General features: G+C 36.6%; 1 protein-coding gene and 3 non-coding genes across 6 annotated transcripts; all 4 read left to right on the plus strand.

The window, feature by feature from the left end:
• The first annotated feature begins 11,201 nt into the window (after nucleotides 1-11,201).
• On the plus strand, nucleotides 11,202-19,135 carry RABGGTB (Rab geranylgeranyltransferase subunit beta). 3 transcript variants are annotated; one of them, XM_063105422.1, is made up of 9 exons: nucleotides 11,202-11,260; nucleotides 12,349-12,456; nucleotides 13,696-13,893; nucleotides 14,502-14,607; nucleotides 15,351-15,403; nucleotides 15,498-15,608; nucleotides 16,214-16,339; nucleotides 18,202-18,351; nucleotides 18,830-19,135. In XM_063105422.1, exons 1-9 carry the CDS (start codon nucleotides 11,258-11,260, stop codon nucleotides 18,968-18,970), a joined length of 996 nt encoding a protein of 331 aa, XP_062961492.1. In that variant the 5' UTR covers nucleotides 11,202-11,257; the 3' UTR covers nucleotides 18,971-19,135. The 3 variants fall into 3 exon arrangements, with proteins under 3 accessions (XP_062961492.1, XP_062961493.1, XP_062961491.1); XM_063105421.1 differs by lacking the exon at nucleotides 11,202-11,260 and adding an exon at nucleotides 12,172-12,195; XM_063105423.1 differs by lacking the exons at nucleotides 11,202-11,260; nucleotides 16,214-16,339 and adding an exon at nucleotides 12,171-12,195.
• Nucleotides 12,093-12,171, plus strand: LOC134385377 (small nucleolar RNA SNORD45). Its single transcript, XR_010024355.1, has one exon. It is a non-coding gene; the product is annotated as a small nucleolar RNA SNORD45 (small nucleolar RNA).
• LOC134385373 (small nucleolar RNA SNORD45) lies at nucleotides 12,738-12,821 on the plus strand. Its single transcript, XR_010024353.1, has one exon. It is a non-coding gene; the product is annotated as a small nucleolar RNA SNORD45 (small nucleolar RNA).
• Nucleotides 14,033-14,102, plus strand: LOC134385376 (small nucleolar RNA SNORD45). The gene has a single exon (XR_010024354.1). It is a non-coding gene; the product is annotated as a small nucleolar RNA SNORD45 (small nucleolar RNA).

Consider the following 19,135-nt stretch of genomic DNA (forward strand, 5'->3'; position numbering starts at 1 on the left):
TGTGCAACGTAATGTCTCCTCTTTCATTTCTGATTTGTGTTATTTTGCTCTTTCCTCTTTTTTTAGTCAACCCAGCTAATGGTTTATTTTCTTTATCTTCTCAAAAATCCAACTCTTTGTTTCATTGATCTTTTGTATCGTTTTCGGTCACTATTTCATTTAGTTCTGCTCTGATCTTAATTATTGCTTTTCATCTACTAATTTTGGGATTGGATTGTTCTTGTTGTTCTAGTTCTTTGAGGTGTGATGTTAGGTTGTTTATTTGAAATCTTTCTGTTCTTTTGATGTAAGTGTTTATTGCAATAAACTTCCCTCTTAGCTTTTGCTGTATCCCACAGGTTTTGGTATGATGTGTCTTTATTTTCATTAGTTTCAAGAGATTTTTTGATTTCCTGTTTAATTTCTTGGACCCATAGTTGTTTAGGAGCATGTTGTTTAATTTTCATGTGTTTGTATAGTTTTCAGAGTGTATCCCCATGACCCCACTTTCAGGTTTGATAATTTACAAGAAAGGCTCACCGAACTCAGGAAAACATTTTACTTACTTTTTTTTTTTTTCCCCTTCAGCTGGCTTGCTGGACCTTTGTGGTGTTTTAATTACATTTACCTGTTGATTTATTATAAAGGATACAACTCAGGAAGAACCTGTATGGAAGAGATACATAGGACAAGGTTTGGGGGAGAGGGGAGATGCAGAGCTTCCATGACCTCTCCCAGCACCTCTATGTGTACGCCAACCTTGGAAGTTCCCCAAATTTCATTCAGGAGTTTTTATAGAGTTGAATCTCCAGTCTCCCTTTCTTCTTCAGAAGTCAGGGGTGAAGCTGAAATTTCCCAATTGTATTAGTTTCCCAGGGTTGCCATAAAAAAGTACCACAGACTTGTGTGGCTTAAACAGAAATTTATTTACTCACAATTCTGGAAGCTAGAAGTTCAAGATCAAGGCACCTTTAGGGTTGGTTTCTGGTAGGGCTTCTCTTCCTGGCTTGTACCTGCCACCTTCCTGCTGTGTCCTCACGTGTCCTTTTCTGTGCATGCTTCAAGGGTTGGGTTATGTTGGGGGAGCTCTGGTGTCTTTTTCTCTTCTTTTAAGGACACCAGTCATACTGGACTTGGGCCCTACCCTTGTGACCTTAATTAACTCCCTAAAACCCCTAACTCCAAGTACAGTCACATTGGGAATTGGGTCTTCAAATAAGAAATTGTGAGCGGTGGGGGGAGACACAATTTACTCCATAACACAACTTTCTAATAATTAGTCTTTCTGGTGACCAGCCCCATCCTGAGAAAACATTTATTAACTTGACCCTAAGATATAACCCTTTTATAGCATATCAAAATAAGAAGCAAAAGTATATAAATTTAAAATTATGTTCAATAATTAATGATTTCATATTTTATCTAAGAAATGATCTACGCGTCCAATGATTTTTCATTAGTTAAATCAGCATCAGGTCAAGGTTTCAAATTTCCTGAAGATTTTTCTTCAATCTGACATAATTCAAAAAATAATAATTGTTGGAATAAAAAAAGTGTGTTTGAATTATGATTTGGAGTGGTCATTGGATACAAAATTGCAGCTGGATAGGAAGAATAAGTTCTAGTGTCCTATAGCACTGTAAGGAGACTAAAGTTAACAACAATTTATTGTATAGTTTCAAATAGCTACTGTTTTTTTGTTTGTTTGTTTGTTTTTCAAAAGATGACTGGTAAGGGGATCTTAACCCTTGACTTGGTGTTGTCAGCACCACACTCTCCCAAGTGAGCCACAGACCAGCCCCCAAAATTATATTTTTCAATCTTAAACTTTCTGTAGAAATTAGTTAATTCAACCAATAAATCAATATAAAAAATGTAGGAAATTCAGACTAGTCTCTTTACTAAACAATAACCCTAAATATTATAAAAAAATGTACTAGTACATATGATACTCTATGTCTTAGCTTGAACTGCTGTAATAAAATGCCATAAACTGGGTGGCTTACCTAAAATAAAAATTTATTTCTCACAGTTCTGGAGGCTGGAAGTCCAAGATCAGGTTGCCAGCCTGGTTGAGTTCTAGTAAGGGTCCTCTACTAGCTTGTAGACTACCACCTTTTTCATGGCAAAAAGAGAACAAGCTAGGTCTTTGGCCTCTTCTTATAAGGGCCAATAGGGTTCTTAAAATCTTTTTCATGAGATCTCCACCCTCATGAACTAATTACTTCCCAGAGATTTCACCTCTAAAATACCATCACAAAGGGGATTAGGTTTTTTTTTTGGGGGGGGGGCCTGCTGCTGGCTGGTACAGGGATTGAACCCTGGACCTTGTTTTTATTAACACCATGCTCTAACCAATTGAGTTAACTGTCCAGCCTAGGGATTACATTTTAACATAAATTGAGGGGGGAGCAGGAACACACATTCAGTTGATAACACTATTTGTATTATACTTAACACTGATAAAGAAAAAGGTGAGCACCTTGTTTTTTTCTTAAACCAAATTTACTAAACCTATCTGAGTTGTCCAAAAATCATCTTAATTTGGAAGTCAAATTATGTGATTTTGGATTTTTATAAATGTTTCTGAGCTAATCTATAAGGATGATTTTTCTTCCTTTAAAGTCTAGCTCATTCAAAGAATTAGAAGTTAATTTTAAAACTTTTCTGTAACTCGGGAACCATTGTATTTATATAAGTGTGCTTATTTATCTCTACCAACCAATCAGAACAAAATTTAAATATGAGACATTAATGTATGAGTTTATACTGTTCAGAGGTAGGGAAATATTTCATAGACACACAGTGAGAGATCAAGGCCTTCGTCAGTTATAGATATACAGACACATTGAGATCTTCAGATCTCAAACTTCAGCCATAGGCTGAAAGTAAACTTACTAGACCAAATCTCAAAGATCTGTTTTCCTTCCCACTAGGCATAAAATTCTTAACATTCTAGGGCTTTTACAAATATGCAGACAGAAATGAACATACCAGATTCTCTGTCATCTCTTCTCCAAGAGAGAATAAGTTTCTTTCATTAACAGAAATCATCAAATGGGCCACAAAAACAATCTTGATCATTGCTGCTACCAGTGAGTATTAACATACGGGCCATGTGTGAACCAGAAACAAACAAAACACAAAATTAGTAGAGAGGAAAAAATCTACACAAATAGAGTATTATAAGAAAAGGTGCTATTGCTACATGGGGGTCATTCTCAGACCCAAGGAAAGAGGTGCTTGGGTAGATCTTGAGGAGCTGTCGTCAAGCAATGCAGTTTATTTGGCTCTATCTAGTGAGTTCATGTGGGTGTCTGAGTGGGTGATCTCCAGAACTGTTAAGTATAAATTTCAAAATGATAAAATCATGATGAATACAAATATAAAATGAACATATCAAATATTCAACTCTTTAATCAAGAAGGGAATCTGTAAGCTATTGTGTATTAGTCTGTTTTTGTGTTGCTATAACAGAATATCTGAAACTGGGAAATTTATAAAGAAAAGGGGTTTATTTGGCTCAGGATTCTGGGACAGGTGCATCTGTTGCGAGCCTCAGGCTGCTTCTACTCATGGCAGAAAGCAGCAGGCAGCCAGCAGTTAAAAGCAGATCACATGGTGAGAGGAAGCAAAGAGAGGAGATGACAGCATCCCTTAAACAACCAGCTGTCCCAGGAACTGTCCCCTCACAGTGGCCCCTTCTGCACCCCACCCCTGGGCATTAATCTATTCATGACGGATCTGCTCCCATAACCCAAACTGCTCCCAACATTGCCAGTTTGGGGATCAAATTTTGACACAAGCTTTGGGGGACAACACATCCAAATTCTATCATATTGAAACCAATTTCTAGCAAGCAATTTAAACCTTAAAATCTGGATATCTCAAATGTTTCTTTTTTAAAAAAACAGCTAACCCCCAAGGTTTTTATAGTTCAACTTTATCTGAAACATTTCTTTTAAATTGCATTAGAATTTTATTCCTTCTATACTTGTATCTTACCTATCCAGAGTTCCTTTTATTATTGGAACTACTTAATCACAAAGGCCTGCAATTCCAAGACTTTAGACAAGATTTCATTTGCTTGAACTGAATGAAGTGGAAGAGTAGTAAAGAAATCAGAGACAGCATAAAATATATAGAAAGTAATAGAATTTTAAATGTAGAATATGAAGCATGATTCTGTTTCTACATTTGCTACTTCAGAAATAAATAATGACTTAATTACTAGATGTCATTGATCCCAAAATGCATATTTTTTCATTTTTAACATCTCAAATCTGGATAAGCTTTATGTTAATGTCATTGGCTATTTTTTTTTTCACATTTATCATCTTTGCAATGTGTCTTATAATCAATGGCATCTTAGATGAAATATGGTACTGTTGCTCCAGGGAAATGCTATTTCTACATTATGAAAATGTTAAACCAGACTAAAAATAGCTTAGACACTGAATGCTAATGAAACTATGTTCACAGTTGCAGTTGGTCACAGTATGAGCTTTGACCAAAATTATACATAAAGAGAAGCTTTTTTCATTCACCAAATAATACAAGCTCCTCGGGTGTAAGAAATGTAATGGTGAACAAAGCAGACAAGCATTGTCCAATAGAAATATAATGTGAACCACTTGTATAATTTTAAATGTTCTAATAGTCACATTAAAAAAAGTAGAAAGAAGGGCTGGCCGGTTAACTCAGTTGGTTAGAGCACGGTGTTGTAATACCAACGTCAAGAGTTCAGATCCCCATACTGGCCAGCCAACAAAACAAACAAAAAGTAGAAAGAAATAGAATACCTCAGTTTCTTTTTTTGTTTTGTTGGCTGGCCGGTATGGGGATCTGAACTCTTGACGTTGGTATTACAACACCGTGCTCTAACCAACTGAGTTAACCGGCCAACCCACAATAGTATATTTTATTCAACCCAATACATCCAAAATATCATTTCAAAAATCAATGCTTTAAAATTGTTAATATTTTACTTTTTTTTCCTACTAAGTCTTCAAAATAGGGTGTGTTTTTTACACTTATTACACATCTCAGTTCTGACTGGCCACATTTCAAGTGCTTCATGTGGCAATATTGGGCATTGCAGATCTAGAGGGAAAGATGAACTTGTTTTTTAATTAACATAGGATTTTTGTAGTTACATTTCTTTGGAGGGGGAGTATTTTTATTCTTTGAAGAGGTAAACCCTACCAAACTTCAAAAGTACCAGATTATTCAATAAAAAGTAGACCTTTCTTAATTCTTGTCCTCTAGTCAACCATTTCTTCTTTGTAGGCAACTGTTTTTTTTTTTTTTTATTCTATGCATTCATAAATATATGTATTTGTGAATTTGTTTCCCACACAAGTAGTAGCGTATTATACAGTTTGGCACTTTCTTTTTATGTTTGTTTTCACTTAATATATTTTGAAGATCCTTCCATAGTAATATATGTAGAGCTTCTTCGTTCTTTTTTTTCTTTTTTGCATAGCATCTTCATTTTATTTATTTATTTATTTATTTATTTATTTATTTATTTATTTATTTTAATTTTATTTTGTCGATATACATTGTGGCTGATTATTGCTCCCCATCACCAAAACCTCCCTCCCTTCTCCCTCCCCCCATCCCCCCCAACAATGTCCTTTCTGTTTGCTTGTCGTATCAACTTAAAGAAATTGTGGTTGTTATATCTTCTTCCACCCCCCACCCCCCGGTTTTGTGTGTGTGTGTGTGTGTGTGTGTGTGTGAATTTATATATTAATTTTTAGCTCCCACCAATAAGTGAGAACATGTGGTATTTCCCTTTCTGTGCCTGACTTGTTTCACTTAATATAATTCTCTCGAGGTCCATCCATGTTGTTGCAAATGGCAGTATTTCATTCGTTTTTATAGCTGAGTAGTATTCCATTGTGTAGATGTACCACATTTTCCATATCCACTCATCTGATGATGGACATTTGGGCTGGTTCCAACTCTTGGCTATTGTAAAGAGTACTGCGATGAACATTGGGGAACAGGTATACCTTCGACTTGATGATTTCCATTCCTCTGGGTATATTCCCAACAGTGGGATAGCTGGGTCGTATGGTAGATCTATTTGCAATTGTTTGAGGAACCTCCATACCATTTTCCATAGAGGCTGCACCATTTTGCAGTCCCACCAACAATGTATGAGAGTTCCTTTTTCTCCGCAACCTCGCCAGCATTTATCGTTCAGAGTCTTTTGGATTTTAGCCATCCTAACTGGGGTTAGATGGTATCTCAGTGTGGTTTTGATTTGCATTTCCCGGATGCTGAGTGATGTTGAGCATTTCTTCATATGTCTGTTGGCCATTTGTATATCTTCCTTAGAGAAATGCCTACTTAACTCTTTTGCCCATTTCTTAATTGGGTTGCTTGTTTTCTTCTTGTAAAGTTGTTTGAGTTCCTTATATATTCTGGATATTAATCCTTTGTCCGATGTATATTTTGCAAATATTTTCTCCCACTCTGTTGGTTGTCTTTTAACTCTGTTAATTGTTTCTTGTGCTGTGCAGAAGCTTTTTAGTTTGATATAATCCCATTTGTTTATTTTTCCTTTGGTTGCCTGTGCTTTTGGGGTCGTATTCATGAAGTCTGTGCCCAGTCCTATTTCCTGAAGTGTTTCTCCTATGTTTTCTTTAAGAAGTTTTATTGTCTCAGGGTGTATATTTAAATCCTTAATCCATTTTGAGTTGATTTTAGTATACGGCGAGAGGTATGGATCTAGTTTGATTCTCCTGCATATGGATATCCAGTTATCCCAGCACCATTTGCTGAAGAGGCAGTCCCTTCCCCAGTGAATAGGCTTGGTGACTTTGTCAAAGATCAGATGGCAGTAAATGTGTGGGTTGATTTCTGGATTCTCTATTCTATTCCATTGGTCAGTGTGTCTGTTTTTATGCCAGTACCATACTGTTTTGGTTATTATAGCTTTGTAGTATAGCTTAAAGTCAGGTAGTGTTATTCCTCCAGCTTTATTTTTTTTGCTCAGCATTGCTTTGGCTATGCGTGGTCTTTTATTGTTCCATATAAATGTCTGGATAGTTTTTTCCATTTCTGAGAAAAATGTCTTTGAAATTTTGATGGGGATTGCATTGAATTTGTATATCACTTTTTAATGGCTGCACAATGAATGCACCATTATTTAACCATTTGATTTAAAAATATTTGTAATCTTTTGCTATTACTAGTACTGCTGCTATGAATTAACACATAAGTTATTTTTGCACATGTTACTTCACACCCAGTGTATTTGTAGGATAAACATCTAGAGATAGAATTGCTGAATGTAATTACAAAAATTGCTAGAATATGTGCTCCCTACACATATTTCTGTTTTGCTCACCATTGTAACCAGAACCTAGAATAATGTTTGGCACATTCTAGGTATCCAATACATACTCATATTTGTTGAATGAATTTATAAAGCAGGAAGTGAGGTTTATTTATTATTCTTTCAACAGTTATTGACAATCTGGATAGTGTTACATTTTGGATCTGATTCTTGAATTGTTCTTATTTCAAGCATTGCTTTTCCAAGGAGATCTGATCAATCTCCCTTTCCCTCTGTTTCCTTCTCTATCACACCCCTTCCCCATCTGATTTGTAGGCACCTTTTCCATAGGATGATGAGCTTACCTTTATCATAGAATTTACCACAGATTATTTACCAACTGTCCTTCCCACTAGGCTCCTAGTCAGGGTAGAAGCATTTCTTATTTGAGCTGTTTTCTCAAATAGAGGGCCAGCTACATAGCACATGCTTAATACATGTTTACATAACATAGACTTAGTTAATTAATACCCTGTACTCCTTGTCAGAAACAAAAGCAAATATTCTTCAGAGAAAAGCACCTTCAAGTTAGGTCCTGTGATACATGTTTTCATCCACATTTCCTGGCTCCCCAAGGCAGGCCTCTAATCTCCTGCCTTTCTATCTTGGAGCTTGCCATAAAGAAATTCTCTGACCTACTTTATCTGATTGTAAGTCATAAAACCCTCATTTCAGGACGGGTCCTGCCCCATAACTGGGAGCAAGGAATGCTGCACAGAGAGACCAAGAAGAATCTAAACCACCTGGCCTTGCTGGGTCTCCCCACTCAGTTTATTAGTATTAGATCATACCCCTTCTGTTCAGTTTCTACATAGTTGTTTATGCTTCAGTCATGCCTAAGTAATGAAGCTCCCATAAAACCCCAAGGGCTTGGAGAGCTTCTGGATAGCTGAATAAGTGGAAGTTTCTGGAGGGTGGTCCGCTCAGGAGGGCATGGTTCTTCAGTGCCCTTTCTCCAATACCTTGCCCTACGCATCTCTTCATCTGTATCCTTTCTAATATCCTTTATAATAAACCAGTAAATGTGTTTCCCTGAGCTCTGTGAGCTGCACAGGAAATCAATCAAACCCTAGGAGGGGGTTGCAGGGACCCCAATTTATAGGCAGTCAGAAGCAAAGGAAAGACAACCTGGAGCTTAGGATTGGTATCAGAAGGGTGGTGGGGCAGTCTTGGGGACTGAGCCCTTAATTTGTGGGATCTGACACTCTCCAGGTACATGGTGTCAGAATTGAATTGAATTAGAGGACACTGTGTCTGCTGTAGAATTGCTTGCTTGTTTAGTGTGTGGGGAGAAACCCCCACACATCTGGTGTCAGGAGCATGTTATGAGAGTATAGTGGGAGAAACTGAATTGAGTGGTTTTTTGTTTTTTTTGTTGTTTTTTTCCCCCCATTCAGGCCCTAATATAAGCCTACAACCAAAAAACTCCAAAATAGGTAAGGAACCAATCACCATGAAAATAAGTCAACTAAAAATAAAAAAATAACAGATTTTGGACCCCAAGACTCCAGATATTAGGATGATCAGATACAGAGCATAAAATTGGTGTGAAAGATATAAAGAAATAAAAGACACACACACAAAAAAATCACAAAAAGGAAAACAACAGGAAACTATAAAAACAAACAGGCAGATCTGAAAAATAATCATATTGGACCTTCAGAAATGAAAAATACAATTAATAAAATAAAAAACTCATTGGGTTGGTTAGACAGCAGATTAGGTACAGCTGAAGAGAGAATTAGTGAAGTGAAATAGTGTTTCTCAAATTTTAACATGCACGGGAATCACTCAGGGAGCTTGCTAAAATGCAGAATGTGATGTGGTAGGCCTAGGGTGGGGCTCAGATTCTGCTTTTCTGATTGATCATGGGGCAATGTTGATGCTGCTGACCCACATACTTTGAGTAGCAAAAGGACACTAGAATATAGATTTGAAGAAATTACCCAGGATGCACCACAGAAAGATAAAAGGATGGAAAATACAAGAGATTAAGAAATAAGAAGGATGAAATAAGAAAGTCTAACATATCCACTAAAGTCTGAGAGAGAGAGAATATTGAAAGAAAGAAGGCCCACCCCTTACATTTGCAGGGCCTGGAGCAAGAGCACAAATAGAGGCCCACATATCATATGTCTTAGCATTTAACAGCTAAACGGTAAAAATCAGGCTAATAAACTGTTAAAATATGTTCTGTCCTCTGATGTTCATGATTATACCTTCATGACAGCCCAAAAAGCCAGGTTCAAATGTAGACTTCTGGGACTTAGATTCCTGTGCTGGAAAATTGCAGAGTAGAAAGGGATGTCTCTTGGCCTGTCCTCCTTGTCCCATTCCTGGCTCCTGTGTCACAATGGGTTTGTACTTATGCATGTGGATATCCCAGCCTACATATCCAAGCTCTTTCCATACTGGGCTTATAGCAGTGACTTGGCCACCCCTTGGGACATGTGGTGCACATACCTCTAAGGAAAGGGCCCAGGGAAGAGACCCAGATAGAATTTGGAAGTGAGCTATAGGGCAATTTGGGCAGGGAAATCCAGGGTGGATTCAGGGTGATCTGAAATATGGTCTGGAGTTCAGGTGACAGACTCTGGGTAGGCATGTCCACTAGCCTCCAGAGATTCCTTGCTGCCGCCAAAAAAATACAGAAAAGAAAAAAGAAACCCAAATAAATAAGTAATAAAAATGCATGTGACTGGACTGAGGTTACTGATTAAAAGTGGACCAAAAAATTCAGCCATATTCTGTTATTCTGTTTACAAGACACACTTTAAAACCTAACGACACATAAAGGTTAAAAGTAAAAAGATTAAAAAAAAAAAAAATTCCTCTTAGTGGTAACTATTAACCAAAAGAAAGCTGGGGAAATTACGTTAATATTTAACAAAGAAGACTTTGTAAGATAAAACGCATTATTAGGTCATCATTTACTGATAGCAATCTCAACTCACCAAAAATAGGTAACAATTCTAAACTTACATTCACTTAATAAAGTGGCCCCAAACTATACATGGGAAAATCACCAGAATTACAGGGAGAAATAATGAAATCCATCATCATAGTACATTCAACATCGTCACTCTCTGTCTCAACTACTGATAGCACAGATACGTCAGTGTTTCAGGAATCCTTCCCCAATTCGTTACCTAATCAATTTTAAGTGGACAGTGTGCCAATATTTTCTAATGGGTACACAAAAATTCTTAAGTGTCAAAGAGAAAAACACACAAATGAAAATAGTTGTAATGAACCTAGCAGATACAAATTGTGTGAAAAGCTCTTAAAAGGTACATGGGTGTTTCCTTTGGAACGTAACTTCCAACTATTTTAACTTTATTAGCGCTTCGGGGGGGTAATGGGAGGTGGGGGGCGAAGAGGGGGGAGTAAAGGGCCGGATCTGGAAGGGACAAGTCAAACGGAGGAAATGTGAACGTTTCATTAACATTCGTTCAAAAACTATTTACTGAACACTTACTACATGCACGCAGGCGTTCTACTAAACAGCCATCTCAGATATTCGGAGTACCAAGAGCTTCAAGAACAAAGATTTCTTTAGAGTAACTCCGATACTTAAAAACTGATTTTTTGTAGGGGGCTGGCCTGTTAGCGTAGTTGGTCAGTGTTGAAACACTTCCCAAGGCCAAGGGTTCGGATCCCAGTGCCGGCCAGCCATCCGCCCCCCTCCCCTGCAAACAAAACAAAACAAAACAAAATAAAACTGTTCTAGACAAATCGAAATGACTGTGAGACAAGAAAATAGGCGCAGGCAGTGAGGACACCCATGAGCAGTCGGTGGGGTTCTTCAGGCGGAAGTGTGGTCAACTAAGTCAGGGAGCGGAAGGGGCCTGAGGAGCACTTCTGCGCAGGCGCGCGGCTCCTAACTCTACCTAGGAGGAAACAGTTTCTTTCTTTTCGCTCCCGGACATGGTAAGTGTGGCTGTGTTTCCTGCGGCTGTCCGGATAGGTCGGGAGGACACGGGATAGGATAGTATTGAGCAGCGTGGTCACCATAGTGTTGTTTACCGAGTGTTGGAGATTGGTTGGGTTAAGACACGGGCCTTGGAAGTACTTTTGAGTACGCAGAGGGTGAAGTATTACTAAGCGTTTTCTGCAGACCTCGCGGGCATAATTGCCGCCAGGCTTCCTCTTATCGGGGGGGCGGTCTTAAGGATTTAGCGCCTGATCCCTCTAAAAATCCGCACCCAGTTGGCTCTTTTCTTACGGAATTTTTTTTTTTTTTTTTTGCTCAAAAAAATATTCTTTAAGTCATTAGTGATATGGATTCTTGGAAGACCTCATAAATTTTAAATAGGATCCGAAGGAAATACGCTACTTGATCATTTTCAGTAATCTTCATGACCTACTTACTAATGGTGTCTACAGTGCAGTCTCAATTACGGAGATTTAGATAAGAAATGAAAAGCAGAACTGCATCCGCCTCGCCTGGGGACTTGTTGCAAATGGCAGAGATTCGGAGTAAAGGTGGAGAGATGCAGTTAAAAGGACTGCTTATTTAGTAATATGAATAACTTTTAGGGTGCATGGAGAATGCTTCGAAACCTGAATTTCATTAACCAAAAATTTGCCTGTATGTTATGGGCTAGCTAGGTTTTTTTTTTTTTTTTTTTTTTTTTTTTAAAGCTTCCACATGCTTACTGCGGAAGTTGACCTGAATTGGTAAGGTTTGATATTCCGTGCTGTTTGTTTTGCTTCATTCTTTGAAAGATAAGCAACAATAAATGCAGATGGTAATTTTTAGGGTCGATGATGAGCCGGCATGTATTCTGAATCTAAAGCTGATTATTATTACTTTAGCTCTAGAATTACTCTGAGACCCTAAAAATACCTGAATCATGCCTAAGGTGAAGATTTAATCTTTTAAATTCTCTTCGGTCAGATACTGCAATTTTTAAATTGAAATTTTTTCTGTGGTGAGATGAAATGAATATATGTTAGGGGACAGAACACCAAAAGGTAAACATTGATAGATCACTATTTTTTTTTTATTTTGAAAGGGCACACCACAGAAGGATGTTGTTATCAAGTCAGATGCACCGGACACCCTGTTATTGGAAAAACATGTAGATTATATCGCATCCTATGGCTCAAAGAAAGATGATTATGTATGTATAATTTTATATTGAAAAATTTATTTTAAAGAAGTCCGACAGGCATAAGCAGTGGGGAAGTATTTATATCCTGTTTCTTAAAATTGTATCCATCTTATGTATGCAGAGGGCTGAAGATGTGCCCTTGACATTCAGTAAGTGTACCTTTGAGGCTGGAGATTTATCAGAATCAACCAGGATTTTTACCATCCCTTAGAGGCTATGCCAGACAAAGTAGATTAGGGTTCTGAGGCCCAAAAAGGTTTCTATTTTTGTATTTGGGGTAATGCTTTCAAGGTCAATGATGTGTTGGCATGTATTACCTGAATTTATTGCTGATGTGTAATAACACTTAAGCTCTAGAATTACTCTGAGACCTTGAAGAAGTATTCCCTTAAGTTTTTAAACTATGAAGAGTTTTACTATGGGACAATTTTAGCAAAAAGTAATAAACAACTCACCTAAATATAAATATTTTTTCTGCAGTATTAAAACAGCTGAATTGTCTTAATCTTACCTGTCATCTTGGTAAATATCTGGTAATGAAGAATTTTTGATTTAAGTGTTAGGTTGTTCCCATAACCTTCCAGTTACATAACTATTACTTCCAGTTAATAGCAATCATAGAGTTGTTAAGGCAGTATGTATTTATTTCTCTGTATGGCTTAAAAGAGGTGGGGCTTGACTTATTTCTGCCTTTTATCTGCTAAAACCACCTGCCCCTTCTTTAAACCCAGAATTTGGGTTGGCACTAAACTAATTTTCATGACTCCTTGATTAGCCACTATTTTATCTGGGCATAAACACCTACCTTTCCCATGGTTAGATCATTTTGATCATTTGCATGTAGTTATGTGATTTACTAATAATAGGTTTTGTGCAGAGTCCACATATTCAAAGAATGGATGTCTAACAAACTGGCGGAGGTATTCTGAAAAATACTTTCTGTATTTCACTGATTAAAAAGATACAGTTTCTGACTCATTTTTCTTCTAGGTGGCTCTTGGAAGAGACTAAAGCCCTCTTTGTCAGCCACAGATGAATTTATCATGCTTCTCATAATTTTTTCCCCATTGACAGTTGTGTCTGAAGATGGCTTCTAATTTTGAGAACTCCAAATTTAAACTCACTCTTGATTAGTGATACCGTTAAGATCATGTGAAATAAGCTGGCTAGTGATTTAACTTTATGTGTTTAAGCTCTTTAACCTGTCGTCAGTTCAAACTGACACATTTAAGAAATTCTGTATTTTAGGAATACTGTATGTCTGAGTATTTGAGAATGAGTGGCATCTATTGGGGTCTGACAGTAATGGATCTCATGGGACAACTTCATCGCATGAATAGAGAAGAAATTCTGACGTTCATTAAGTCATGCCAGCATGAGTGTGGAGGAATAAGTGCTAGTATTGGACATGATCCTCATCTTCTGTACACTCTTAGTGCTGTCCAGGTAAATACTAATTAAGATTCAACAGTCTAGATATAGTGTATTCTATTACCTGAGTCAGGAATTGAGACTGTTAGGATGATGACAAAATTAGTATCATAGGTCAAAAAGTTAATCTTTTCAAGTGAAGCATGTTCTACAAGGTCAATGATGTGATGGCATGTATTAGCTGAATTCAAAGTTGATGTGAGTTCTAAAATTACTGAGACCTTGGAAGATAAAATTTTTATCTGTAGTATATGTAAACATTTTAAAATCAGTAGATGTAATTATTTAATTTTGGTATTAGTGAAGATCCACATGGTGCTTTAAAGTCTTTATGTATAAGTATATATATATGCTTTCTGTATATATATAAAGATATTTGAATATCTTGGAATGCCAAGTTATAATTAATATGTTGAAAAATAATGCTTAATAATTAAAGATTTAGGTTTGTTGATAATATATAATTTTATTGAGTAACAGGGTAGTCTGCATATTTGAGAAAAGTGTACAACATACATAGACAAAACATGCTTGCTTGACAGCTTAAAAGGTAGTTGAAGATAACAGCATTAAAATAAACTTGAAAAGGGGTATTCACTTAATATTATTTGTGTTTGTTGCAGATTCTTACCCTTTATGACAGTATTAATGTTATTGACGTAAATAAAGTTGTGGAATATGTCCAAAGTCTACAGAAAGAAGATGGTTCTTTTGCTGGAGACATTTGGGGTAATTTCAAATTTAGTCCATGCTACCCAAGTTACAAATACTAAAATGTCCTGGCTTTGCTAGTTAATAAAGAGATTTTTAAGTTTTTCATCCTTTCAGGTCCCACTAAGCAGCTGGTCTAACTGGAGTTAATGGTCTGCTGGAGGTTCCAGCATGCACTGTGGTAGTTTTATCAGCATACAGGAGCACTGGAATACAGGGGCCTTGTCTAAAAGATAAGGTAGGTGTGATTTTTTCCCCCAATATTTGGTGGCTTTGTAAAGTTAAAAAAAAAAAAAAATTGTTGGAAAGGAGAAAATACTCAAAAAACTTTGCAAAGTTACTGAATATTTGAGTAGAGGGAGGAAATAGAATTTATTTGATACATATAATCTCTGCATTAGGGCTGAAAACAGTGCAGGCCAGACAGACCAGCTGCTTCATGGGATGTGAAAGTCTACTTTTATAAAATAGAGTAAGTTTATTTGCATTATTAGAAATTGACTAGTCCTTTTGGTTCTATTAGTCTCTCCTGTCTGAGCAATCTGGGTTGTTTGAGTCTTGTGGTTGTTTCCTTAGAAGTAAGTAAAGGCATTTAACTTTCAGGTTTAGCTTTCCTCCTGACTACCTAAAGTAAAAGTTAAGCTGGACTTTTAGAAATGTAACGTGGTAGTTGTGAAGATTTGGGTTTTAGGTAACTTGCATTATGTATGATAGAATCCTCTGGTAACACTTACACTTTGGTTTGATCCCTTTTGTTTTAGGAGAAATTGATACAAGATTCTCTTTTTGTGCAGTGGCAACTTTGGCTCTACTGGTAAGCTTTCAATGTTGTATTGAAATAATTTAAGCATCCATAGATACTCTGGAATTTAATAGGCTTTTTTTTGTTTGTTTTGTTTTGTTTACAGGGGAAGCTTGATGCTGTTAATGTGGAAAAGGCAATCGAATTTGTTTTGTCCTGTATGAACTTTGATGGTGGATTTGGTTGCAGACCAGGTTCTGAGTCCCATGCTGGGCAGGTGATTTATTAATGCTAATTAAATTTAATATCAATTTTGGAGAGATAATCAGTGAAATAAAGTGGGGAAATGTGTTAATAGTAATTTCAGAGTCTGTCAAATACAAATAAAGTTAAACTGTAATGTGGGATATTTCATAAGAACTGCTTAGTTGCTAATTAAGGAATGAATTTTTATATAGTTTGCTTTATATAACTTCCCCTGTTAGTGGAACTCACTGACCCAAACAAACATAAGAAGCAAGGTTATAATCAACAAAATACATTTTTATATTTCCTATTAATTTGTAATTAACTATGCAAATGAAAACATTCTGTCCCTATCCACCTCTTTTCTCATGCCAGAGAACATTATTTGTCAGTAGTTTTGAAACACTTAGCCATGAAGAAATTTTGACAATGGTATTTCAGTGCAGAATTAGATTCTAGTAATTGTATGCTTGGACTCGTTCAAATAGTTATGTGGTATTACATATTTGAATTTCTAAATGTCAGGTCAGAAAGCGAAACTTCACTTATAAAATAAGAGTTTTAATAATTTGAGTAGTTTTTATCACTTTTACTACCAAGGAATTATACACATGTACTTTATATCTGTAATTTTAGATCTATTGTTGCACAGGATTCCTGGCTATTACTAGTCAGTTGCATCAAGTAAATTCTGATTTACTTGGTTGGTGGCTTTGTGAACGACAGTTACCCTCAGGTGGACTCAATGGAAGGCCAGAGAAGGTATTCTTTCATAAGCTGTGTTTTGTGCTTTATAAACTTGAGTGAATGCCATTTGCACATTTCATTGTAAATTGATCATGACCTTTTTTCCTTTCCTCCATCCTCTGTTCTAATTTTTCAGTAATATCTTCTAAAAAGACAGGTAAAAGTAGAACCCCTAGGTTTGAAATGCTCATTGGCCTTGGTGTTCCATTTCTAGACAGTATTGAAAACTTGTGTGTACTGCTTTCTGGTGGTCTTACCAAAAACGTGTCTTTTGGTCTTCACTATCCTGAATTAAACTGAGTTTTCTGAAGGCGAATACAAAAATACTGTACTTACAGCTTAAAAAGTATTTGTATTCAGACGTGTGTGAATTTTTAGAAGATCTTTTCCCCCTTCCTTCTGAAGGCCTCATAATGAAGGCATTGAAATGAAACTATAAACACCTTTTGGTTCTGGACACATACCGGGTTATCTCTTAAGTAGTAAAGGCTCTATAGCTGGCAGCCAAAGGCTTTACATTACTGTTAGGCATCTTGTATAGAAATCTCTTATGTTCATCTATGAGTGTGAAAGGATAATTGATTTTGCCAAATTAAAAAAATTTTTTTAAATGTAGGCTACAGAATTTTCACTCCAAGTCTTTATTTACTTTTAAGGAAAACCCAGACAATTTTTAATATTTTGATTTGGAGAGAGGTTTATTAAACTTTTCCTCCACATTATGCTCTGTCTAAATCAGGTCTGTAAGGGCCACATAATAAATTTCATCCAGCCTTAATAGTTTTGTATTAACTATACAGTTGTCTTGTAGAGCAAGTGTAACCCACAGACAGAGATGAATGGGTGTGGCTTTGTTCTAATTAAAATTACTATGGACATATTTGTATTTTATATGTCAACTATTTTTAAACTATGGATGTAAAAACTGTTCTTAAGTTGTAGTCAGATTTGACTCAAGGGCTGTAGCTTGCTGTGCCTCTGGCCCATGAATGGAACATGGTAGTGCTTTCATCTGGGTCACTATTTTTGTTATTTTTAAACTTTTCTTGCTCAGTATTTCTGAATCACTTAATGGATAGGGAAATATCCACAGTTGGTCTTTAAAAACCTGTGGGGGGGGGGGGGTTGGCCAATTAGCTCACTTTGTTAGAGCATGGTGCTGATGACACCAAGGTCAAGGGTTTGAATCTCCTTATGGGCCAGTTGCCAAAAAGAAAAAAACCTGGGGCACTGTCAGTGGTTAGGAAAATGGGTGGCTCTGGGGAGCCCCAGGAACCTGTGTTTTCACCATAGTCTAGGGTAGCTCTTTTTGTGCCTATGTATCATTCAGGGATTACATTAAAATGCAGATCTTATTTCCAGATTCTTACTCCGTTTGGGATGGGATCTTCTGCCTTTCTTACAGACTCATGTGACCACATTTTGAGAAGCCAGGCTTTAGGTGATTTTTAAGCAGATGTGTATCCATCTGGACAGCACTTGTTAAAATGCTCTACCTGGGAAAGTGGAACATATTCTCATGAATTTCATGAGCCCTTCCATCAGCTTCTTGGTTAAGGAGCTGAGTTAGGTATTCTTCATAGAAATATACATGCATAATTTCATACATAATTGGGTGCTGACCAATAAGTACTGAAATATTGAGCATGGGTATTTATGGATTGGAATTTGGTCTTCTTTGTCCTAGTGATCTTTAATTCTCAGCAAGCATTTCAAACAGTGCATGTCAGTATATCCCTTGATTTCCTACCCCCCACCCACCCGCTGTTTGAACTTCAGATAACTTAAGAGTTGGACTTAACCCACTTTTAAGTTGTTCCTCTAAACTAGGGAAGAGAATAAAATTGTGACTTTTGTGGTCTTTCTTTCCCTCCTAGTTACCGGATGTTTGTTATTCATGGTGGGTGTTGGCTTCCCTAAAGATAATTGGAAGGCTTCATTGGATTGATAGAGAGAAACTGCGTAGTTTCATCTTAGCATGTCAAGATGAAGAAACGGGGGGATTTGCAGATAGGCCAGGAGATATGGCAAGTATATTTCTTACATGTCTGAATAAGTTATTTTTTCAGTGTTGTATTACTTCAGATGTTTTAATTTCAAATGTGAAGGTTATTTAACAAATTTTCAGAAAATTTTCATCACCTCTTGCCAACAAAATTAGTTAAGCTTATGATATAGGTCAAATATTAAAAACAATTTGTAAGTCTCTTTCAGCATACAAAGTAAATAATACGAGGGTACTTCAGTAAATACAGCTGAAAGGTAATGTAAAGAGCTGGCCAATTAGCTCACTTGGTTAGAGAATCGTGTTGATAACACAAAGGTCAAGGGTTCAGATCCCCTGTACCAGCCAGCCACCAAAAAAAAAAGAAAGGTGTAATATGAATCTTTCCATGCCCTTTTTGATGTACCCTCTTACAATTGACTCCAATATGAATATTTATCAACAAGGATTTTTAAAGGTTTGCATATTGTAATATTCCATAAATTCTTGTTTTCTAATAGGTGGATCCTTTTCATACATTATTTGGAATTGCTGGATTGTCACTTTTGGGAGAAGAAACGATTAAACCTGTTAGTCCTGTTTTTTGCATGCCTGAGGAAGTGCTTCGAAGGGTGAACATTCAGCCTGAGCTAGTGAGCTAGATTCATTGATGCAAAAGTTGGCTTAGTGTAGTTTTGCCATCTCAACATTTCTGTATTTAAAGTGCTTATCGAACCTAAAAATGACTCATGTTAATATTTTGTATATTGTGTTAATTTAATAAATTATGTAACTATACATGCTGTAAAATAAAGACCTGTATTGTA

Source organism: Cynocephalus volans, chromosome 8 (assembly GCF_027409185.1).
Source record: "Cynocephalus volans isolate mCynVol1 chromosome 8, mCynVol1.pri, whole genome shotgun sequence".
Lineage (NCBI taxonomy): Eukaryota > Metazoa > Chordata > Mammalia > Dermoptera > Cynocephalidae > Cynocephalus > Cynocephalus volans.

What these genes read in the sequence shown, in the direction of transcription:
- RABGGTB (XM_063105421.1), top strand. An exon ending in ACACTCTTAGTGCTGTCCAG is followed by an intron (nt 13,894 to 14,501) that starts GTAAATACTAAT and finishes TGTTTGTTGCAG; the next exon opens with ATTCTTACCCTTTATGACAG. An exon ending in TTTTGCTGGAGACATTTGGG is followed by an intron (nt 14,608 to 15,350) that starts GTAATTTCAAAT and finishes CTTTTGTTTTAG; the next exon opens with GAGAAATTGATACAAGATTC.